Below are 25,778 nucleotides of genomic sequence, written 5' to 3'. Positions count from 1 at the left end.
TTATTGGGTGCTACAAGCCCTACTATCAGTTCCCCAGTGTGTGGACAGTAACGGCACTATAATTCCTAAAATATTTGCCCCGTGTGGACTCTTATATCAAAGCTGAAAGGCAGCACTTTGCAGAGAAAACTTATGGACTGTTCTGTAACTCTTTACAGAACCGTAACATCATACAGTGTTGAATTTTATAATAAACATGTTGATGTGTTGCTGTTAGTTCTCCATAGTAAGACACACTTAATCCTAACATGTGTAGAAATACACTAAATCCTCAAAAGGAAACATTGGGAGTTCCCATGAGGCTCTGGGCTTAAGAACTGAAATCTCTCTGGTTCACGTCCAGCTGGACGGGGACCTCTGTTACTCGTTCTCTCTCGTTTCCTGTCGTCTCTCTGATGTGTCTCCAATAATCTAACAAAAAACACCCAAAAAGTTCTTTCAAAAGAAGACTTTAAATCACAACCAGGACAGGACTGCAAATAGATTATTCATTCACACTTCCTGTGTGTGTGTGAGGTGGCAGAGTATTAACTACTCAAATCTCAATGTCAAGTCTGGAGCCAGAGAGCTGAGATAATGTTCAGCTTATTAACTGATGATTAATAAGCTCCAAATGTCATCAACACACACAGACTTCATCATCTGTAGGTCACATCATAACAGATTTATACTCTGAAAATAAAATAAAATGTGAACATGTGAAAGCTCACAAATAAAAAAAAAAGAAGTTATCAGAGAGGTAATGTGGGAGCAAAGTGACGCCAGTCCAACCTGCAGCTCAGAGAATCTAAATCCAACTTAATGAAACGCTAATGACAGAAAAGTCAGCTGTATTAAGGTGTAAATAACAACACATTTACAACATAGAATCATATGAAGATCATCAAAATTAAATAAAAAAACAAACTTCTACCTGACCAAACAGACTGCAGTCAAATGTTACACATGAGCTTTTTTAGCACCTCAGTAACCAACTTACTTATTATTAACTTTTCAAAACCAACTCAACCAGTTTCTGACAGTCATGGGCCTTTTCCTCTGGCACTCTTGGCCGTGCCGAGTCGATACATGCTGATTGTGCTGATTTGCATTTCCATTTTTTTTCACTTTAATCACGCCAAGCTGTGCAGGAGCACACACACACGAGCTGAGCTTGGAACTAGCAGCTCTGTGAGGCTGTGGCTAAGCTACATGCTACATCAACATACTAGCATGCGTATGATGTTGCTGCTCATATATTGATGCTTAGCAAGCGTTGTTTTAACATGCAACTATTTGCTAATTAGCACTAAGCACAAAACTTCAGCTGAGCCTGATGGGAATGTCATTAGCTTTGCCAGAATTTGTTCATAAACCAAAGTAATGGAGAAGGAATAATTCTTAACTTCTAACTTAATGATTCTTCATTCAAAACGTCTCACAAAAGGACTGCGGTTGAAAATTATCCAGCTAGCTGGAGTTAGCACATTTACAGAAATGCTGATTTTTATGCGTTGTCCTTAATAAATGAAATTGATGGCGCTAAAAAAAAATAATAAAAAAATTCAGTTCATCCCCTGAGGATCATGAATGTGTTTTAGAGCAACCCATCAAAAGTTAAGCTCATGATGGTGCGAGAGTCAAAGGATCACCAAAATCTTTAGAAAGTATCCTCTAGTGATGCTGTGTATCTTTTTAAAATTTAATGGCAATCCGTTAAACGATTGTGGAGATCAGTCTCCCTGTTAACCTCATGGTGGCGCTAGAGGAAAAGTCAGTCAAACATCCATGTAATAGGTCAAAAGTATGAACACATTCAGGCAAAAATATTCAGGTACAAGACAAAAATGATCACTGCAGGGTGCACACTGTTCCAAATAAATATTTTAATTCTCTTTTAATGCATTTTTGGCCGCCAGGTCTCATTCTTTCTGAATCTTCTGTGGCGTCTGTCTGAAAATGTATTTTTAACCAGACACTTTTCATTTTTCTCTACTTTTTTCAGGTGTTGTCACACTGACATTGTATTTTCAAGAAGTTGTTCTGTATTTTCTGGTGTTTCTATTTTTTTTTGCAGTGTTGTAATCGACATCTTGTGGTGTTTGTTTTTTTTCCTGTATCTGCTGAGAAGCAGCAGGACTTGAGCTGATCACTGCATCTACCAGATATGAGAGGCCTGACCTGAGGCCCGAGGAACATCCTGTAGATTGAAACTAAAATTAAAAATATTTATTTGGAGCCTAACGGTGTGCAGATCGTTCTCCTTTATAATTCATAACATAATAGATGTCGAGACGTTTCAGTCTGGACCAGCCAACCAGCACTGACATCCCACTGACTGCTCATATGAATAAAAACCTGCCATGTAGACTCGCCACAAAAATCTGTCTGTCTAAAAAGCTGATTTCACTGAGAGAGTGCAAAAAAACAAAATGTTCACTCCTGCATTTTGGAGATGGATAGAAAATTAAACCTAATAAACTCTGCCTCATTTATTTTAGAATATCAATTGAATATATCAGTTTAATATACATGTGTTTTGCACTGTTGCACATCACCTTTAGCTTTAAAAAATAATGACAGCCATTTTTCACAATTTTCTGACATTTTATAGACCAAATGAGTCACTGATTAATCACGAAAATGACCGGGAAATTAACTGATAAAGAAAATGTGGCCCTAAACAAAAATATATTTAGAAAATAACAGATATATGAGACTGTGTCAAAGACAAATCACAGGTAGAGTTAGCTCTGTGTCTGAGTGTGATGTGACAGAACATGGACAGCAAATAAAACACACTGATATTCACACTGTATGAATGATTATCACAAAGACAAAACAGTCAGACCGTGATATTAATAGAAAAATAATGTGCGGACGAACAACACAGTGGTGGTGGTTAATATACGAGTGAACAGCTGTCAGCTCTGACTCCGATCTTACCATCTACATTAGAGCGCGAGCAGTCCAGTACAGACGGCAGCAGCATGGAGACAGAGCAGCGGTTAGGAGAGGCAGGTACAGTAGAGAGACAGACAGGCCAAAACAAAATAACAAATATGGGCTTGTCATGTTTCTCTAGAACAGAGCTCATGTTCAGCCAAGCAGGTCTGCATCATCACTGCATCGACAACCTGGAAACCTTCAAGCTCCGATTACAAGGGTTAAAAGTTCAGTTAAAATGTGTGTGGAGTGTTACAGAGGAGGGCAGAGAGATGGACCGGGGCAGGAAGCATCGAGACAACAGGTTATTAAAAAACAACAACAACAAAAAAAACAAATGTTTCCTCACCACTCCACTTTGTGATTTGGTCTTGAGGTCCAGCTTCACGACACCAAAGCCTGGTGGATTTCAAAAGAGCAAATAAATCAAACACAAAAAAGTTTAAAGGAAAAGTTTTGACTTTTTGGAACATATCCACTTTCTCAGCGAGAGCTTTTATAACTAAATATTTTGCATATTTCTTCCTCTCTGAAATTTCAGCCGGGTCTGGCTGAGTTTTCCTTTTCTGTGCAGAAGGTTGATATGGAGGAAAACTAGCTGTGCTCATGTGGGCGCTGAGATTTCTCTGGTGTCTGCAGATGAAATGTACACTTTCATTTTGGAATGGTCCTTTAATGCCTGATGGTGTAAATCTGCCTCGTAAACTTCAGTATGTCTTCACTTTAATGACTCTAAACCTTGGACTGTCCACTGTCCAAACTTCGGCTGGACAGTATGACAGAGTAAACTTTGAGACAATCTAAAATCATCCCAACATCTAGAAAAAAAAAATTATTATTTGTACGTTTCTTGCATCCAACCAGTCACTGCAAGTAGAGATGATAATGATTAACTGATGATCGATTAATCTGCAGATTAATTTCTGAATTTATTCTTTGGTCTAAAAATGTCTGAAAAATGTCTGAATACCTGTCATCTTGTATTATTATATATACATCCTACATTGTTATTGCATTATGCTATCATATTATTATTATTATTACTATTGTTATATATATTTTACGCTACTGGTCGACTCTATATTTTATCATATAATAACATTATAAATGTCACTCTGCTCTTTGCACATCAGATTCTTTCAGTTTGTGTTCAAGATCCACTGAACTTCAGTGCACTTTATTTATTTACATTTATCTCTGTATCTATCCGTCATGTTTGAGAATCTGAAACAAGAAACTGTTCAGCATTTTTACTTGAAAAATAAAATCAATCATTATCAAAACAGCAGTTAATTGCTTTTCTGTTGATTGACTGATTGATAAATCAACTATTTATTGCAGCTCTAAAGCTACGCGCTTTAATGCATTTTGGTTCACTGCGGTCAGAGCTGTAAATAAATCAGGAAAAGTAAATTACAGCAATATTTTATTTTTAGTGTGATTTTAGTATCTTTATTGGTATTTCATTTGCTGGGTTGGTTTTGAAACACTCGATCGTGTCTGATTAATTCATCCATTAAGAAATGCACAACTGATTTTCCAGTAAAATGTATTATTATAATATACATTGATATTGTAATATAATAAGTCATATACTGTGATAGAGAATTTTAGTCCACACAAGATCAAACCAAACACATGATCTGTCTGGATACCTTTTCAAATGTTAACACACCAACTCCACAGATATTTGATTGAATCTTTGTTGGATTATTTGATTGATATTTAATGTTTTCATTAATCTATTTATTTCATCTGCACACTGGAGAGCAGTCGAAGAGCTCAGCTCAGACTCACTGAAACTCCAGATTTGCACAGACTCTGTGTTTCAGGAATTCCTAACAGTTAATAATTTACTCTTTGGACTAAAACTGTACTCACCGTAGCCCTTGCTGAATATATCCTTGGCAGCCTTGCCCAGATCTGAGTATGAAGGAGGGACAGCCATTGTGCTGCAGAGGACAAAGTCAATAATGTGATCAGTGCAACTGAAAGACACATATTTTACAAGTACAAACAGAACAAATTAGAAAAGCAGATTGAGACACATTTTCACTTTTCCACACAGATTTTTCCTCCGGCATGTAGAGCTATTTATCCATCGAGGTTTTGGTGCAAGTTTTGGAAAAATGGCTCGTAGAGACGTCCGTCTTCTCTCCAATATAATGGGACTAGATGGAACTCGACTTATGGCGCTCAAAACGCCTTAAAACAGGGTTCAACGTTAATATTTTTTCACTTGAACAGTTGAGCAAGTGGGTCAGAAACACAAAAGTCCATTTTTACTTGCTCCTACACAAACTGTTTTTCTTTATTAGCACTTTTCAATTAACAACAAAGACTAAAGTTAATTGTCATGTTTAATCTAGGTCTGCAACGTCCAATGTCAGAAAATAGTGAAAAATTACAATTTTTAAATGTCTCACTTTGTGTAAAATCCTAAAATATTCACATTAATATGATAATAAAAGAAAATCTGCAGCAGCTTCTGACATTTTTTCATGCAAAATTACTTTAATGATTAATTGATGATGAAAATAGTTTGATATTTCAACCACTGGTCAGGCAAGTGAGTCACCAGATAAACTCGCCCGACATGACATTTTACTTTACCTGTTAAGCTCTGTATTAAAAAAAAAAAAAAAGAAATCTTTTTACGGTATAAAGAAATTAATTCCTACATGAAACTGCTCACAACACGACCTGACTGGTCATGATTTTTGGAAAGACACTGCCATTGAATTTTTCAAATGAGTGATGTTTAGTCCCAACATATTGTAGAGAAGGCAGACATCTCCAAAACTCTGCAACTGACACCAAAACTATCTGAACCAGGGGTGTCAAATTCATCTGGACACATGCAGCCCAGTTTGATTTCAAGCTGGCCAGACCAGTAAAACCACTACATAGTAACCGATAAAATAACACCACCTCTGTATTTCCCCGTTCTTTCAACATAAAGAAATACAAGTACATTTGAAAACTTCACAATTAATGAACCATCCATTTGTTGGGGCACATTAGAGCTGCAACTAATGATTATATTCATTATCAATTAATCTGTTGATTATTTTCTCAATTAGGTCCAATGAATGAATGACGTCAAAGATGACGTCCTCAAATGTCTTGTTTTGGCCACAACTCAAAGATATTCAGTTTACTGTCAGAGAGGAGGAAAGAAACCAGAAAATAATCACATTTAAGAAGCTGAGAGTTCGATAAAATTTTGCTTTATATTGCAGCCCTGTCACAAACTCGCCCTCAGAGGCGGTTATGGCTTTGATACAGTAAGACAATGTTAGCTAGCTTTCACAGCTGCATCACTGATCTCTTGACTACCATGAAAACAGACTGAACCTTAAACCTGCCAAAGATTCATTTATCTTCGCTGTTCCAAGCCATCCTGGCAAGTTCTTGTATTTTTTGCTGCGATGAGTCTGACGTTTGCACCAAATATATTCCTTGAGCTCTGCAAGGTGCTGTGAACACGCCGAATACACTGACCTTCGATTTAACTCTGTGAAAAAAAAACAGGAACTCCATTTTTGTGTCCACTTTTCTCCTTTTGGACATTTTCCACTGATGCTTCCTGCATGAACTATAGTCTGCGCCTGACAGTGTTGTGTCACATATCGTGTATGTAAGCACGTTGGATCGACAGTGTACTACTAGAGCTCCAACAATTAATAGATTATTAAATTAATCGGCAACTATTTTGATAATCAATTACTCGTCCAAATTCTCTGTTCTTTAGGGTTCTTTTTGACATAAGACATTTGAGGACGTCATCTTGAGTTTTGAAAAACAGTAATCAACATTTTTTGACACTACATGGACCAAACCACTAATCAATTCTAACTGACAGATTAATCGATAATTATATAATCACTGGTTGCAGCCCTGTATACTGCAGTATAATAGAGTAATCAGCATAGGATCTGCTACTGTATTTCCTATTCTATTTCATTTTTTTTTATTTTACTGTTCATTCTTTTATGTTTTTCTTTATTATTAGTGCTTCCATTTATCTCTCACTCCTTTACACCCTTATAACAAGTACATTTCCCCAGTGTGGGATCAATAAAGTTTCTCTTCCTCTTATCCCCAGTGGACAAATCAGGAATAGCAGTGCATTTTTTAGAAAAACTGGAATTAATGATTTTTCACATAATGCAAAGTCATCCAGTGGACTGGATTGGACATCGTGTTGGGCCGGTTCTGACCTGTTGTTTGACATCCCTGATGTAGATGGATAAATAGAACTACGAGTAGGAGGAAAAGGATGAACTGTCCCTTTAAAGTAAAGACCCTGATCGTCAAAGCTTAAAGTCACATTTGAGTCCTCCATGATGCTGCATCATCCAGACATTAGTAGAGGTCAATGGGGCTTTGTCATATAATCAAACAATGCACTAACTGTCATGTAATTAAACAGCCAAGTGTCCCAGTGAGCTCCAGCAGAAGGGAACAAGCTGTTCCTTCAGGGGCTGCTGGGAAACTAGCAACAAATGAGCTCTGCATCCGGCTGGAACAAGAACCCTCTGGGGCACCTAAAGAGTTAACCAACAACTGCACCACACAAAAAATCATTTAACCCTGCAGAGGAACACAAAACCGCACAGAAATATAGAGTATATAGATGTTCAAGCACCAGAACAAAAGGCTCTCATATCTTAGGTTTATAAAAAAAAAATGGCCACCATCATCCCAGTGATGCTGCTGTAGTGATAAATCCACACAATTACTGCAGATGTGTCCACTGTATGAACAGCTGGCTAAGATGAATTCCCCTGTGAACAATGCTGATGGTTGGTGCTGCTTGCTTCATCTTGTATTTGGGACAAAGGACAACAGATGGGCCAGTAAATGAGGTGTGTGTGTGTGGGGGAGTTAACAGCCAGCTAGCAGCTATGTGAGCTGCAGTAACACGCTAGCTAACTAGCAAGACAAGGATACGACTGATGGACACTGACTGGCTGGTTAGCTGTTAGTTAATGTTCATTGTGCTCGGTTTGTCCCCCCAGAAACACACATACACACACCCCTCACAGCTAGCTAGCCACAAACCCAGCTGATAGAGCTGCTAACTGCGCAGCTAACGTTACAGTTTGAATCTCTGCACTATCACACGGGAAACCTAGCTATCATTCAAAGGATTAAACTGTGCATTACAAGGCTAAACATCATTACATAACAGACCTACCGTTAGCTAAATCGCTCAACATGCTAGGTGTGTGGCTAACCTTGGGCAGTAACGTACCGTTATGCAGCAACTAGCAACGTAAATTATCATGCTAAGCTACATATTATAAAGGTAGCCGCTGTATTTGAGAAGAATTAGCATTGTTTGTTCTCCTTACCAGTGCAAAGTGTTTGGAGGGGGAGTCTGCAGAGCCTGGAGCGTCCCTGGCGTGATGCTGCTGAGGGGATTGACAGCTAGCTTAGCTTAGCACTGTCTATAAGGGGAACAGGGCACAATGAAGGAGACATATGGCGCATGCGCGGTGCCAGGGCGAACAGCGAACAAAGAGTTGATATAAAAACAAGATGCAGATCCTACGAACACGAACTCTTCATCTAGTTTTACACGACTGAGAAACGTTTAAGTCAATATGTTATATAGAAAATTATAAGTTAGAGTTTAAACAGTGATATAGAAATGTTTCGTTTGTTTTTTAAATTTACATGGAGCCTCTGGTCACTGTGGACCTCAGGGACCTTTGACCTTGTGGCCCTCCACCTCTGTGGCTGACCTGAGGGGGGGATGGTTTGTGGCCCAGGGGCAAATATCATAAATCTGTGAGACTGTTATGGAGGTCCATTTCCACCAATGTGATGGGAAAAAAGAATTATAACGTGAAACTTTCTAGAAATAATGACTTAGAAACACAAAACAATGATAATTAGTATCCGACTGAGTCATTATTTTGAAAAGGGTTCTCATTATTTTGAGATTCTATTTCAATATATTGACTAAAGTTTCTCTATTTTGAGACACAAAGTTATTATTTTAAGAAATAGTACATTATTATTTTTGCGATACTAAGTCATTATTTTCGGATACAAAGTCAGTTCTCAACCTTTTTTCCTTGCAGCCCCCCTACTCCTACCTAAGAAAAGCTGAGCTGCCCCGACCCACTTGCACACATACACCCAAAAGAGTAAGTGAATAATTACAAGCTTTAATATACATTCATTAACATCAGTTATAACTGTTTACATTCTTAAAACTTTGGTAAATGTATCTTTTCTAGAATAAGATCAACATTTTTTCTTTATCAACCCAACAGAGTAGCTTATAGAATATTGTAATGATTCATTCGTCATCATAAAGGTCACAGAGGTGTGTGCGCTTTATCTTTTTAAAAATCCTTCTATGCAGACTTTTGTATAAATTGCTAATATGCAAATCTAATTTCGACAACCTCAGAGCAGAAAAAGTCTTGGGGACCCCCTGTGACTTCTGGTGCCCTCCTAAGGGGGTCCCGGACCACAGGTTGGGAACTAGCGTTTTAAGATACTAAGATGTTACATTGACAGTGTTTCTCTTTTTTGAAGTACGAAGTTATTATTTTGAAATACTGAGTCATAATTTCAAGGAAACTTCTCTATTTTGAGATACTAGGTAATTATTTTGAAATACTAAATCATTATTTCACCAAAGTTTCTAATTATAATGACTTACAGGATCTTGCACACATTTTTTTCTCGTGAAATACTGGATACTTCATTATTCTCTAAATTAAACTGTTTGAGAAGGTATCACTCTTTGGATTTAGTATAGTAGTAGTCATTTTAAAGGTGTGATATGCAACATTTTCCTAAAAAAAAAAAAAAAAAAAATTCATGAAAATAATCCCTTTCAATCAGCACATATGACCCACTAGAAGCATGTGATGGTGTCTGACCCTGCAGCCCTCGGCCCCAGACGTTGGTTTTTGACGTCCTGCCATCTTTCTGTTGTGATTATGAACAGCTTGGGAAAATCCTACTGATTGTACCTTTAAATTTTCTAGTATTCTAGTCCCTGTCTGAAGTTGAGTTGAGCCTTTAACATAACAGAAACATTGTGCAAAAGAAAATGACAAATGCTTGGAGATTCTCTAAAATATCTATGGCATCAAATTTAAATGAAGAAGTTGTTGTCCTGTCTGCAGTGAATCCTGTTCAACCACTAGGGGGAAACACATTTCTGCTCAACAGTCAGAAGAAGGTAAAGGTCCTGAGATTACTCAGCTCAGTACATCATCACAGACATTAATATCATGTGGTCAATGAAATGTTTTATATTTGGCTTTTAACTACTGTTCTATATCACAATGGGTCATATTTTATTAACTGTTGATTTGTTTTGTTTTCTGTAAAATCTTAATCTGGAAAGCAGTGGCAGAAAGTAAATAATGTACATTTACTCAAGTGCTGTACTTAGGTATCATTCTTGGCACTTGAGTATTTACATTTTATGTTACATTTTACTTTTACTTCATTAGATTTGAAGAAATATTACTTAAATACTTCTTATACCACTATTTATTCATTAACTTTAGTTACTTTGCACGTATCATTACAGGTTAAGATGAGACTTTATTGATCCTGTGAGGATATATATATATATATATGTATGTATGTATATATGTATATGTATATGTATATGTGTGTGTGTGTATGTACACATCCTTTTGCATGTAGTACTTTACCTGAGTTAAAGATCTTCTTCCACCATTGCTGCAAAGTAACAATTATATAATTGTAATTAATTAAAAAGAGAAAAATTTTTATTCATTAATGTATTTCATTTTTATTTTAATTATTTCCCCATATTTTTAAAATAACTTTAACTTTTTTTTTATTTCAAATTTAGAAATTAATTAATCAATTTAAAAACTTTTTGAATGATTTAAATGCTTTATTTCGTATTATTTTATTATCTAAATTTAATGTTTTATTTCTAGATATGTATTTTGCTGTTTATATATTTTTTTAATCATTTATATATTTCAATTTATTTTTTTTTAGTGGAGTGTGAAACATCGCCCCTTACAGGCGATCTATTGAATTTAAAGTGGGCTGGAAAAACTAGTTTGAGCGCTTTGCAGCGAATCATTCCGGTCCTCCTTAAATGTTTGTGACAAACATGGCGTTCCTGTGTGTCGGGGGGGAAAGTGTGGAGTCCTGCCCCGCCCTGATGAACACTGACTCGACGCTATCAGCGGCAGCAGCGGCAGCAGCTTCTCTGTGAGCCGCGGGAGGAAACTCCTCTGTGAAAAGTACACAGAGACATTATCAACTCCTAAAGTCCAATGGTCACAGTCTGCACCGCGACTCCTCCTGCACCCAGCACCCAGACTGCATGAGGGCTGACGGCTGACTGCGTCTGCGGCGAACCGAGCACATCCGTGTTGACTCAGAGAGAAAAAGTTAGGCCGGTGTATCGCAGTCATGTCTGGACAACATCCCAGATTCGTGAGCCCGTTTCACAGACCTCAGTGTCTGGCTGCTGCAGCTCCGGCGGGGAAAGCCAAATTCACGCACCCGGGCAAGGCCATCCTGGCAGGTAAGAAAGTTTGTGCACAGGCGCTCCTCCTTTCTGCACAGAGAGGAGAGGAGAGGAGAGGAGAGGCGGCTCCTAAACTTGTTTACAACTTTCAGCTCTAAACCTCTGCGTGCAGATGTAACCAGAGGCCTTGGCTGCAGCACTGTTTTCTTAAATGACACTGATAAATACACAGGAGAAGGTGTGCACTGAGCTTTGTGCCCTGCAGCCTGCACAAAGTGGGCGACATGAAGTTCAACCATGCCGAGCTTGTCTTAAAGGGACACTGGCTCTGTTCTTCTTAGTGGGCGTAAAAACCAACGAGGAGTAAATGAGACCCATGTGAGAAAATACTTTAATTTCACACTAGATTAAAGGTAAAACTCCAGCAGAGATTTTCTGAGCCTCTGCACACAGAGACAACTCTTCTAATTTGTCTTTGGGCTGGAGTTTGGACTGTCAGTCATCCCTGAAGACTGGGTCTGCTGTCACCGGAGATTTTATTAGGGTCAAAAACCTCTGCAGAATTTAAGATTTATATCTGCAGTACACATTTAATAAAATAGTAAAATTTGTTTTCAAAGCAACTTATTTTGATAGATGTTTTTCCTCAAGTTTTGAAAAAGTTTTACCATCAAGTAATGTTTTGTGTTCTTTAGATAAACTTGAATCTCTGAGTTTTAGAAAACCTCCAACATGTATTTCAAAAATCATTGATGTGAAAGTGAATAATAACACACTACTAATAATAATATTATATTTAATTTTCAAGAACCCAAATAATGACAAATCATCTTCCCTGCTCACTGTGAATTTAAAAAAAAGTAGGTCGTTTCTAAACTTGTAATTTTCACTGGGATGCAGTTGAGTCCAGTTCTGTTGCCTGCTAATGGTAGCTAACAGTCAGCTTAGCTACTTTTCCAAAAGTTAAGCTAAAGCTATCCGTCCATCAGGGAACAACATCAACCACCTCAGTACTGTATTCCCTGTTATCTCGTAGGCAGGGTTCATCCCAATTACTAGTGTTCGCATGGAGGCTGCTTAGCCTGGTTTTGTTCACTGCTAATGGCAGCTAACAGTTACTTTGCTACGCTAAAGCTATCTGTCCATCAGGAAATAACGTGTTCATCCCAATGACCGGTCGTGTTCACTGAGACGCTGCTGAGTCCAGTGTTGTTGCTGTTGTCCATCAACAACAGCAAACGGTTACAGTTAGCTACTGTAGCAACAGGTACGCCGCTAAAGCTATCTGTCCATCAGGAAACTTTGTAATTAAGTCAGTGAAAGTTGAAGCTGAGCAGCCAGAGAACATCAGAGAGTAAACCAGAAAATACTTTCTCAATAAAATAAGATTTATTTAAAAAAAATAAAAATAAATAATGAATAGACATAAACAACTCATTCTAAGGTAACAAAAACACAACAGCTCTTATTTTCAGGTGATTATACACGTATGAAAACATACAGATGAATATTATTTTCCATTTCTGCCATATTCTTCCAGTAAATCCCTGTAAATCTCAAGCACTGGACCTTTAAAAGGCACACTGGCTCTCCTCTTCATTGTGGGAATAAAAACAAGAAGTAAATGGGATTGCATGTTAGAATGATGTACCACAGAAAATGCTTTAATTTCAGGACCAGATTGAAGGCTTAAATCCGGCACAGATTATCTCAGCCGCTGCACACAGTAGCGGCACTTGTAATTTGTCTTGGGGCTGGAGTTTGGACGGACTGGTGCATGCTGGGACCTTTAAACTTCAGCCCCAGATCAGTTTTCAAAGAACCCCAAGCAGCGTGAACGCTGATTACCTGCCTGTCTTATTAGTCAATCAATGACAGATGCTCAAACTTCAGCTCGGCGTGTTCGACAGCAGGACAATCATTACGGGAGACATTTCAACATCGGAGAAAGAGCTGACAGCAGGGCTGCAGCTGGATCTGTGGTGCTGTTGGTCATGTTTGAACCTTAAAAGTAGAGCTGCAACAATTATTAAATTAATTGTCAAATACTTTGATAATCAGGTAATCTTTCTGAGTCATTTTTAAATAAAAATAAAGTTTAGAAAATACAGACGTCTTCTTTTTTATGGCCTTCCTTTGGCTTCAAATAGGAACACTCTAATCCAGAGATCTAGAGTAAAAGAGTCAGAGAAGCTCAGTTGCACTTTGAAAAGTTTCAGTCCAGGGAAAGTTTCAGGGTGAGAGCATCAACGTAACCATAGAAACTCAGCTGAACTGCCTCTCCTGCAGTGGGTCGTATCTAGAAGGGAAGCCTTGATTTGCAAAACTCTCATGAAAACGTAAACGTACGTCTAAGCTAAAGGTCTACAGTGAAGACTGGTGCAATATTTGATAGAACACAATTTTTCTTAGTCAAAGTTATTGTGTTGCTGCAGAGATGTGCTGACCTTCACGTCAGATTCTACAGACTTTCTACAGTCATTTTTATGATTAATCAATTAGTTGTTTGGTCCATAAAATGTCAGAAAATGTTGATCAGTGTTTCCCAAATATCCCCAAAATATTCAGTTCGCTGTCAGAGAGGAGTAAAGAATCCAGAAAATATTCACATTTAAGAAACTGAAATGAGAGAATTTATGCAGTTTTCTTTAGAAACTGATTAATTGATTATCAGGATAGTTGCCAAGTAATTAAATAGTTGACAACAAATCAGACCTTTTAATGTGTTTTTCAGTGAAAACAAGAGTAATGATGTAATAGTTATCATTCCCTCTTATATTGCAATATCAGTAAAATAATTGCAATTACATAATGAAACTAATCTTTAGTTGCAGCTTTGTTAAACGTTCAAACGTTTTGTGTGTTGATGTATTTAGATGAGTACCAGCGGGGTGGCGGGTGTTTACTGTTGACCCAGTACCCTCATGCTGTGTGCTCAGAGGCCCCGGCTTCCCTCCATGTTCAGCTGCATGAACCACGATGACAAAGCACATTCAGTCTGAGCCTGAGCACACATTCACCAGGTTATTACAACACGCCTGTCACAAGCTCAGCTCACGAGCACGAACGGACAAGATGATTTTCTGTGCAGTCAGTCAAGGCCAGATCAGTGTTAGAGCTGATGTAAGAACACTGGAGGTTCATAGTATGTATTATGAAGAGAGTTGCATGTGAGGACAAGTCTAAAATCAGATGAACAAATGATCGGGCTGACTTTAATTGAACTAATAGGATGACAAAGCATCTATCAGCAAGTCACAAGAGAATAATTAGATCACATGCTGAGGCTTTATACAACCACTAATCCCCCTGAAACAGGCTGTTTCTATATTACACTGTGGGCAAACTTCCTTCATTTTGTTCAGACACGTAAATAACTTTTGCTTCGGTGCACAAAACTGAGCAAAACAACAATTTTACAGGAATAGTTTCCACATTTTGGTCCCTCTGGATGACATCACTCTGTTTGTCAAATATGAAGCTAAAGTTCTTTTAATAAATCTCTTCATTGTAACATCAAGTTTAGGACTTAATGATTATTTTAATCAACTTTACTTTTTATACTTTGACGGGGCTGCACGATGCGGTAGAAGAAGATTTTTAGGTCAGGTCATCTCTGCAGCTCTATGGTAACTCATTATAGTGCTGTTTTCAAAAAAATTGTGATTTGAATATCGCCCTTGGCCATATTACGATTTTTATAATATTGTGATTAATTGTGCATTCCTAGCATAAATAAGGATTTATTTTAAGTTTGTTAAATTAATTTAAACGACACAAATCGACCTGATGGAGGGCCAACTTTGGTCCGTGGGCCCCACTTTGTGCAGCCTTGATCTAAATGAAGACGAACAGAGGTCAGATGAGTCAGGTTTTTATTATTAATTTATTTGTAAAGACTATTTGGGAGGATTTTTTTTTTTTGTTTTTATTTGACAGGACAGCCTGTAGATTAAGCATCACTGTCCCACGAAGTCTCGCAGCAGAGGCTGGTCAGACTAACAGGTTAAAACTGCAGACTGCACCACTCATCCACAGGAGAAAAGATCAATTCTGGATTTTATGAATCGCTATTGGACCATGCAGAGGAACGTCCGTTTGAAACAATTGATTGATTTTTTTTTATTTTTTTTTTAACCCAGCCCTATTTTAGATAGACAGGAAATGGGAGAGAGAGTTTGGGGAAGATGTGCAGAAAAGGGCAGCAACCTGGAATCAAACCCACGACGACTGCTCAGGAGTTACTTACCTTCCTGCAGGGCTCCATGGTCACAGCCACATTCATGAAAACTACTTAAATGTCCTGGTTTAACTGGTACAGATGAAGGCCTTCTCCTGGACGAATGTGTGAAACCAGCCCAGCGTGTTTTATCTGTAATGTTAATGAGTTGAATGTGAAAGACAAGAGGTAACATGACAGTCATGCTATGATGAAACCACATTGTAATGATGATTTGCAGCTTCTTCTTTGTTTCATGAATCTTTAAATGAAGCCAACTCCTCCTTGACAAGTTTCCATACATGCTGGACTTGATAAACTGGTTCTGTATCCTTTTCCAGCTTGAATACTGGGACGTGAAGCGGGTACTGGACAGAGGCTTGTTTACGGATGAAGATGATGATGATGATGATGATGTTGTGTACTCTGTGATTCCAGTTTAATTTGTAGGTACAGCCACAGTTTTGAAGCTACCCTCTAACCAAAGGAATGCCTGGGTGTGTCATTGCCAACACTTTTACAGCTTTGATTTGGTCGCCAAAATGCACTCGATGTTTTAGTTAAAAACTGTAATCTTGTGATTGCTCGTGCAGCCTGACTGCATGTGTGAGTTTAGACTGGAACCGCTGGTGTGTCTGGTTTCTCTGCATGACATTTTTGGTGGAAGGAATGCAACTAAAAGCAACAACAAAGGCCTCTTTTTATATGTGTGTGAGGATGGAGTTGAGCTTAAATAAACATTAAGCACTTATATCTACTGTTCGCATTCGATTAGTCCTCTGTTTTTGTGCCACTTCTGCAAAAATCTGCCATTTTTTAACAATTATTAGCACTTTTAGGCCTGTACAAGCACTTGCAGCTGAGTTGTTTGATGCGAGGTGTGGATGTTAGCAGGATGACTTGTCAAACTTCTGTACAGTGTGCCTTTTTTGACAGGAAGTGTTACTGTATTTCATGCAAACTTGTCTCTCGTTCACACTTCAGTTGATTCAGGCTGTGACTTGACTGCCACTGTGTCGCTGTGGGCTGATTTGTTGAACAGTTTGTGCCCTGAAGGCCACACAGCACACACCCCCCGGAGTTGGGGTCAGGCCAGGGGGAGTAACCGGCGGGCAGGATCACACTGAGATCAGCCGAGCCAATCAGCTGCAGGCTGCGTGTTCGCTGTTGAACGGCAGATGTGTGACAACCAGGATTTTAAGGTGGAGCTGGTTGAAATGAAATAACTTCATACAGATGCCTGTGCAACGGCCGTGTTCAGTGTAGATCGATTATTTCTAACTAAGGGAAACTCTTTTCAAGCTCATGTTTATCCAGAAACTTTAACTGTGTTTTACCTCAACTACAGTATTTATTTCTAATTATTGTCTTTTGTCTTTAATTATCCTTCTTCTTGCATCTGTGCTTTTATTTGCATATTTAATGAAGCATGTCGTGTTGCATCTTCTTGCATAAAAAGTGCTACATAAATAAAGTTTTATTATTTTCATAGTTAATTATGAGAAATCCTGTGGAAATATTGTGGAATTATCTGAACTTGCAGGACATGTGATTCATTTAGTGTATTAAAACCAAACATTGTAGTCTGTGAAACAAGCATTTGAGTTTAAAAATATAAAAATTCAGATTCTCATGAAGTCTGCTGGAGCACAACATTGAAAACAGAACATGAATTATTATCAGTTACATGTTGTGTGTTAAATAACAAATGAATGCTTCTTTCTCCCTGAAATGTTCTTTTCTGGTCTTGACAAAAATTAACTTTTAAATTTTAGTTGTTTTTTTTCTCTCTTAAATCCACCTGTGTGGCTCACAGAGTGTTTTTCCTGTTATTTCAGGAGGGATAGCAGGAGGCATCGAGATCTGCATCACCTTCCCCACAGAGTACGTGAAAACACAGCTGCAGCTCGACGAGAAGGCAAACCCTCCCAAATACAAAGGCATCGGTGAGTTTATGTTCACCCTCTGTTTTTATTCTTTAATCTGCAGTGAAACTTGTGACTGTAACTTTCAGTTCATTGCTGTTATCATACGTGATGATCGTGTTATACTACGCTCAGTGGTCACTTTCTGAGGTAAACCTGTAAAATCTGATGCAATCCAAAACAACTCTGTCCTACAAGGGAAAAAGGCACTAACTTAATTTTTTTTGTCTAATATGAGTTAGAATCATTTTTGTGACATTAAAGACAACCTTTGTCATGTGGACAAATATCTTCTCTCATATGTCTTGTATTTTGAATTTTTATTTTTATTTTCGAAATTATAGTAACTGCAAAAAGCCTCAGAGAAACCAAACCACTGTTACTTCAGTTACTGTATTCTAACATGTCAAATATCTGCAAGACAATTAATGTTAACTATGTGCATTATACTACTATATATAATAAAAGTATAGAAAAATATTAAAATAAGACCACAGACTCATCACTACAATGACTCTGATCCCAGGTGTGAAAGTTCACTAAAATTAAAAGATCAGTGTCATTTTATCAGACAAGGTTTGATGATATTCAGTATTTTTTCTGTTGCAGCCTTTTTATATTTAAAGTTTTTAGTTGAGCAGAATATAAATATTAGCTGTTTCAAAAGGTCAGAAACATAACGTTCGTTCTGCAAAGGCAGAATACAGGAACTTCCAAATAAGGTCAAAGGTCAAATCAGAGGTCAGGATTAATATGTAAAAACAATAACAAGCTGTAACACTGACACATATCCAGTGATCTGCCTGCTACTATTTTAAGACTTTAAAGTCATTATTCTTAGTTCTGCACTCCGGGAAGTTCCTGCCTTTTTCCTTTAGTAGAGCAGAACAGCTCAGCCATAAGTTCCACCTTTCCAAAGATAATATTGTTCCGTTTGAGTGACACTGTCAGTATAAATGGCGTCTACAGATCCTCCAGCAGCTCATTAATGATTAATGTTGGTTTAATCAGCGGTTCTCTCAATGATCTCAAAGTTTAGACTCAACAGGTTCCTTTAGATTCCTGTTTGAGTAACGATCCACAAGCCTGAACTCTCCGATTGTGTATTTGTGTAGTAAGTTAGCTTTTGTTATCTGTTTGATGAGAGCTGGTGAACTTTGGCACAGAACATGTTTTTCTGTGGAACCCAGAACCTCTGAACTGTTCTCGTCTTTTAACAGCTTCACGGTTCCTGCAGGATTCTGATAACAAAGCAGCTGCTGATTATTTTTCCTCTGTGAGCTTTTCTTGGCTGAAGTGCAGTTGTCTCTGAAATCATTGTTTAATACGCCGCCATCTTTTCTTTCCTCTCCTGCAGGCGACTGTGTGAAGCAGACGGTGAACAGTCATGGGGTCAGGGGTCTGTACAGGGGTCTCAGCTCGCTGCTGTACGGCTCGATACCTAAAGCAGCTGTCAGGTACAGCAACACGCCAACCACACACACACCTGTGTGCACAAACACACTTCATGAATGTCCAACATTTGTTATTAGTCAGTTATTTATCAACCATCAGTGAAGCCATTTATAAAAGTTTCCTTAATTATTTTTTGTTGTGAGTTATTAATCTTCATCCTTTTCATTCTCCATTAACTTCCAGGTTTGGGATGTTTGAGTTCCTCAGTAATAAGATGCGAGATGAAAGTGGTAAACTCGACAGCAAGCGAGGATTCCTGTGTGGTCTCGGGGCCGGAGTTGCAGAGGCTGTGGTTGTAGTCTGCCCCATGGAGACAGTTAAGGTAAATAAAAAACATTATGAAACAGGATTATTTCCTGGCAAATATTCTTGTGGCTTGTCAAAGTTATTAATCACTGTTATGGTTTTATTTTAGGTTAAATTCATCCACGATCAGACATCAGCAAACCCGAAGTACAGGGGATTCTTCCACGGTGTGAGGGAGATCGTTAGATCTGAAGGTGAGAAGGGTTTCTTCTTTTGTCAGTTGCGTTTTACTGCCACCTACTGTTCTTCCACCTCCACCACAGAATCATTTTGACACACAGGAAACTACTCTACAGGCTGTTCATCATTTCTCATGTATTTGAGTCATCACATTTATTATTTAGAGGATAATCTTCATCCTCAGCCTCTTTACTCCTGAGAGTGTCATTATATTAAAGCAGGGGTAGGCAGTTTATTTTTGGCAAAAGTTCCATGAAAACCTTTAAAGAGACAGTTCTGATTATTTGAAGTGGGGTTTTATGAGGTACTATTGATAGTCAGTGGCTTACCTACAGAAGATGCAGCTTTTTGCAAACCAGCCAAACTCCATTGCCAATATCAGTGGTTTTATCTTGCAGAAAACATGGGAGCTGCTGGTCTACCACTGCCTCGATCTGTGTTATTTTGTGACCTCAGTGAATCCAAACCAAACTTTTAAAACACAGAAGTCACAAAATAATACAACAAAAATAACAGACTGTGGCAGAAGTAGACCAGCAACTCCTGTGTTCTGTGAGGTAAAATTGCTGTTTTTTCCTGTGGAGTTTGGTTGTTTTTTTGAGAGAGTGATATTTGGCTTATATAACGGTGGTTTCCCGTTGTAAAAGGCTCTCTAATGACAAGGTTAAGTGGTGAAAGTATTATAAATAATGCATACCCTTAAACTGATACTGATTTTTTTTTAAAGTGGTCCCTTTTGTTGCTGTCAGTATTTGACAACCTGGGAATGAGACTCAGCATTCAAGTTTCTTCAGAATCGTTTACTCCACCTTTAAGTGTTGGTGACACTGGGATAAAACCAGGAAGATGTTTTGATAGATTTACTTGATAATGTGAATGTATTTTCAGGACTGAAGGGGACCTATCAAGGCCTAACAGCCACTGTGTTGAAACAAGGCTCCAACCAGGCGATCCGCTTCTACGTCATGACTTCACTGAGGAACTGGTACAAAGGTGTGTGAGGGAATAAATAAGAAAATAATCAACAAGTACAACCAAAAGTGCAGCCAAATAATCATTTTTACCATGTTTTTTGAAGGTGATGACCCTAATAAAGCCATTAACCCTATGATAACTGGACTGTTTGGAGCTTTTGCTGGTGCTGCCAGTGTGTTCGGAAACACTCCCCTGGATGTCATTAAGACCAGAATGCAGGTTGGTTATATATCACGCTCACTTCTTCAGAATCTCATAATTTAACCCAGAGCCGAGTGACTAACGTGTTTATGTGTGTACTTTAACAGGGTCTCGAAGCTCACAAGTACAAAAGCACACTGGACTGTGCCGTCAAGATCATGAAGCATGAGGGACCAATGGCGTAAGTTCACGACTGACAATGAAGAGAGTTTGCATCTTTTTTATTGACTGTTCTAAGTGCAGGAACTGCTTCAGAACACTGATAAGATACAAAATACACTTTTTTCTCATTTTCAGTTTCATTTAAACAATTGTACAATTGCACAGCAGATCAAATCATGAGAGAACCTGTAGGATGACATGCAGCAAAGGGCTGCAGGCCGGAGTCGAACCCAAGTCCGCTGCAGAGGACTCACAGCCTCCAGGCCAACACTGGTTACATTTTTAAAGACAATTAATGAATGCCCTCTCTGACGGGGCAGATGATGACATGACTCTCTTGTCTGTAGGACAAATATGGACAGGAAACAGTTTAGCATAAAGAGTGGCAGTAGGAGGAAACAGCTCGTCTGGCTGTCCCCTAAGATTAAAATAAAATAGCACCTCTAACGCTCAAGATATCTTGTGGTATCAGGGAGGAGGGTATGTGCAGGACTATTTTCGACAAAGTGACTTCCTGGAGACTTGTTGTCATCGTGAAGTTGTTTCGTAAACAACTGAGGAAAGAAAGTCACTACGCCCGGCCACGTTCATAACCCTCCATAACCACAAGTTTTTTCATTTTTTAAACTTAAGTTCAAAGGTACAATACATGTTTTAGTTTAAAACATTCAAACATTAACAAATTAACAACAGAATGTGAAGAAATAAAGGTTTGAACATCATGTCAAGGATGTTTATATATTGTGTTGCAGAGATATCTACTAAAGTTAGCATGCTAACCAGCTAGCCTTGGTCTGTCCTGTGTTGAAATACCATTCAAGGTCTCATACAAGCAAAGAATAATAAATTAAAATACAAACAAATAAAATAAAATAAAAATGCAAGAATAAAATTACAACAATAAAATGACGGCCAGAAGAATGAAGTAAAAGGAGAAATCATTCACTGATGTCGAGTACCTCAAGGTACCATCCTGGGGCCACTTCTGGTGCCCCCCGACTGATGCAGAAATACTTTGTCCAGTAATTACTTCAAGTTTTGTCTGCCATTTTAGATTTTAAAGAAATAAAAATAAATATGTTATTAGTATACTGGTGGTTTTCATGCAAAAGACTAATACATTTGAAACTTTTGGGTGAATAATTTAGTGCCCAGAAGTAACATATTTACTCTCCTTTTGTCCCACTCAGATTCTACAAAGGTACTGTTCCACGTCTGGGTCGGGTGTGCATGGATGTGGCCATAGTCTTCATCATCTATGAAGAAGTAGTGAAGGTCCTGAACATAGTTTGGAAGACGGACTGAGATGGACACCCTGGTGCTACACAAGCAGGAGCATAGCTTGGGACACATTGCTAACCAGACCCGAGTCCCAAACCAATCTCCTTAAACCCTGCTTCTAGGTTCTAATATCTACCTCTAAGTGATTTCCAGAGAAACAGAAAGGGATCGGTATGTTCTTGATTTTATTTGTAACACAGCTATTTCAAGTGGAGGCGTTACCTGCATGAAAAAAGGCTCCAGATTGCAGAGTTGCTGCTTACACTTGCTCTCTTTTCTTAAATTCCAGAAGGGGGAAAGTTCCTTAAGAGCTCAGGGAAAAGGAACGAGGCATTCATTTAGATCTGATTGACTAGAAGAGAAAAATGGGAACATGTGTCACACCTACAGCACTTTGAGTTCAGTTTTACAAATGCTGTATGTGCTTAAAGGGATAGTTCAGATTATTTGAAGTGGGATTGTATGAGCTACTTATTCATCATCAGTGCGTTAACAACAGTAGATGCTGGTCGGCATGCTCCCGGTTTGAAGAAGCAGCAGGAAGACCGAACAGCAATGTGCTGCTGTGGACAGGACCAGCAGCAAAATGTATTTTAGTGCAAGTGTATGCTTTATTTGTAATATTTTCACCACTTAACATTGGCATAAAATATCTTTTTCCAATGGAAAATTGTTGTTTTGTGAGCCAAATTTTGCTTTCTCCTAACCCACCAAACAGCAGTTTAACCTTGCAGAACACAGGAGTTGCTGGTCTCCTGCTGCCTCAGTTAGCTAGTTTATGTTATTGTATGACTTTGGTCTTTTAAAAGCTTAGTTCTGATTTACCAAAAACCACACTATAACACACAAAAAACTAACGGACAGAGGTAGCAGTAGATCAGGAACGCCTGTGTTCTGCAAGGTAAAGTTAGTGTTTTTTCTAATGGAGTTTGGTTGGTTTGGAGTATGTAACGATGGTTTCCCATTAGAAAAGGCTGTCTGATGGCAAGAAAAAGCAGTGAAAATATTCTAAACATAGTGTGTAATGAAACTGATTTTGATTTTTATTGTTTTTGGACGGTTAAAATACTTTTGCTGCAGACCCTGTCCACAGCTTAGATCCTGCTGCTTCTTCAAACTGGTGGCATCTATCGTAGATCATACAGTACCTCATATAATCCTGCTTCAAATAATCTGAACTACCCCTTTAATCAAAAAGGAACCAATGCCTGACCCAAAATAATGTGATTGTAGTGTGAAAAAGAAGAAATTATACTTGAAGTGAGAGACTATACCAGATAACAAAAATTTTAAAGCCCTTTTATATGCAAGTGTTTAGAATTTTTCTTTTTCCCAAGACCTCTCAAAACCGTTATTTCATTCAGCGCCTGATGGAATATTTTATATCCAGATGTCACATGCTGCAGAGGCTACAGGTACTTTAACAACTAAATGCCTTAAAATCTCATTAATTGTCATATTAATCCAGATTGTACCCATACAGGTGCAGTTTTCTTTCATTGTACTTATTTAGAGAAATGCACATTTCCACAGAACAGTGGTTTCACTTTTTCCTTTTTCCTTTTTTTTTGCAGAGATGTTTTAAATCATTTGACCTACTCGAATGATGCTATAAGAAGTGCCTATGTATTATGTATGATTCATTTTGAGATCTTTTGAGATTAAGAATGATTGAATGTTGTATGTACTTAGTCACTACAGATTTGTTTTTTAATAATAGTAATATTCTCAGTTGCACACACTGCAGTGTTGCCAGAAGTTTCATTCCAGACAGTTTCTGAGACGTTCATATCTTCTCAGTTCATCGTAACTGTTGAATTGTTTTGCTTTTAAAATTTTAAATTGCCTTTATTGCATAGACATGCCTGTTTGAGAAATGCCATTAACAGTGCCTTCCATCTCATTCCATGGAGGACGAGTGGTTTAGATAGCTTTTATTGCAGATTTTCAGATTCTTCTGTTTAATTTTAAACTATGTAATAATATTAATTGCCTTTACTTTTTACACCAACTGATGACCCAATGTGCCAACTGCTGCTCGTACAGTATACACAGTTTCATGCCATGTTAATGTTATAGACTGGAGTTTGTAGCTTGTGAGTCTGGCATGTTTACATGCGATGCAATAATTTTGTTCTTCAAATGTTTACTTTGAGCTTCAGCTTCAACCTGACCTTGTGTACATGTAGACCTACAGTCTGTCAGTGATATTTAAATATCTTTGGAGTTTTCATATTAACACATGAAAAGTTTCCAGTAGTTAAAAACCAAGTATTGTGCCTTCAGTCTAATTGATTTCAATATGTATGCTCACCAATAAACATTGGACCAGACTGTTAATGATGATGTTGGGTTTCATTTCGACTGTCATGCTGCTCTCATTTTTGTGGACTTCAAGAATTACAGGGGTGTGTTTTTTGTTTAGTGTATTTTTTTGGTGTTCTTCTTCTTCCCTCCCTCACTCACATCAAGGTGGCGCTATAATGATACAGTTTACATTTTCACATTTGCCTCGTGTGTAGACTCAAAATTCTTTCATTGTTTTAATCACTCTCATTTGTCTGCATCTTTGCTCAGTTGGCCTGCATGGATTTGTACAAAAATCAGTTCGTATGATCATGGCTCATGACTCATGCATATAATTTCTAGACATTTCACAATTCAACCTCACCCCCCAAATATAAATAAATAAAAGCACATCTGCTGAACTATGACAGATGTTTTCCTCACTGCAACCTGTCCTCCATTCAGAGGTCCATCATTCTATATTTTTCAAAATATGCTAAATCAATTCATATCTGTGTCTCCACACGTCTCTATTCAAATTCTACCAAAATAAACACAGACCGTCTCTGGATGGTAGATATCAAAGGTTTCAACGGGAATCCAGATCAGTCAGACATTGAGTCTGTATTGATATTCAGTATCTCGCTGTAATTTGTACTGTATGCATGTTTTCTTGTTTCCTCACTGCTTGATTGAACATCATCAAAATATTTGACAATAGATCTGAAACCAGCAGAATTATGTGATTTTTTTTTTCAGAATTCTATCACTAGTATTTTGACTTTTGTATGCAAGTTCAAACAGACAAAAATGCTCCAATTTTACACATGCAGCATCAGTGTCAACATACAGGAAGGGCTGTGGAGAACAAGTCGACCCTGTTTTAATTTATATATTTATATTTTATTTTATTTTATTGTGTATTATTTTGTAACAGGACTGCTACTGACTGCTGAGTTGTTTTTGTTTTGCTGTTTTACATGCATTTATAATGCAAACATTTATTGCCAAAAACAATTCATGACAAGTTTGTGCACATGCTCAGGTTAATTTATTTTACTACAGAAGGAAAGCAGCAACACTTTTTAATTTTATATGAACAAAAAAATCGTGATTTTTCTTTGTTTTTTAAATGTCGTGATAAATATCGTTTTGTGGTCTTCTGTATCATGGTGAGAGATTTTGTTATCAATTCATCCATAAATATTCTAATTTCTGGAGAAATCTTTAAAGGAAATAACGTATCTATTTTGTTTTATTAAATCATATACAAACATTAATCCACTGTCACATCAATCAGCTTTGAAAATGTATTTTAGGGTTATAACGCTGTCATTAAGGCTCTTTTTGTATGTTGACCTTGCCC

General features: G+C 37.8%; 2 protein-coding genes across 2 annotated transcripts in view; one reads left to right on the top strand and one right to left on the bottom strand.

The window, feature by feature from the left end:
* Positions 1-8,442, bottom strand: part of LOC146308811 (non-selective voltage-gated ion channel VDAC2) — a 37,050-nt gene extending 28,608 nt beyond the window's left edge. The window contains exons 1-3 of the mRNA XM_084745402.1: positions 8,286-8,442; positions 4,807-4,877; positions 3,275-3,324 (exon numbers count right to left, since the gene is read on the bottom strand). Coding sequence (XP_084601528.1) covers positions 3,275-3,324; positions 4,807-4,873 — 117 coding nt within the window. The 5' untranslated portion in view covers positions 4,874-4,877; positions 8,286-8,442. The remainder of the gene's footprint in view (positions 1-3,274; positions 3,325-4,806; positions 4,878-8,285) is intronic.
* Positions 8,443-11,042: 2,600 nt separating this feature from the next.
* On the top strand, positions 11,043-22,345 carry slc25a1b (slc25a1 solute carrier family 25 member 1b). The gene is made up of 9 exons (XM_084745998.1): positions 11,043-11,479; positions 17,480-17,587; positions 18,924-19,023; positions 19,205-19,343; positions 19,437-19,521; positions 20,396-20,500; positions 20,586-20,701; positions 20,791-20,864; positions 22,036-22,345. The coding sequence occupies exons 1-9, from the start codon at positions 11,365-11,367 to the stop codon at positions 22,148-22,150; spliced, it is 957 nt and encodes a 318-aa protein (XP_084602124.1). The 5' UTR covers positions 11,043-11,364; the 3' UTR covers positions 22,151-22,345.
* Positions 22,346-25,778: the final 3,433 nt, after the last annotated feature.

Source organism: Lutjanus erythropterus, chromosome 20 (assembly GCF_056507025.1).
Source record: "Lutjanus erythropterus isolate fLutEry1 chromosome 20, fLutEry1.hap2, whole genome shotgun sequence".
NCBI classification, from domain to species: Eukaryota; Metazoa; Chordata; class Actinopteri; order Lutjaniformes; family Lutjanidae; genus Lutjanus; species Lutjanus erythropterus.
Note: the sequence above shows the minus strand (reverse complement) of the source record. Positions and strands in the feature narration are given on the sequence as shown.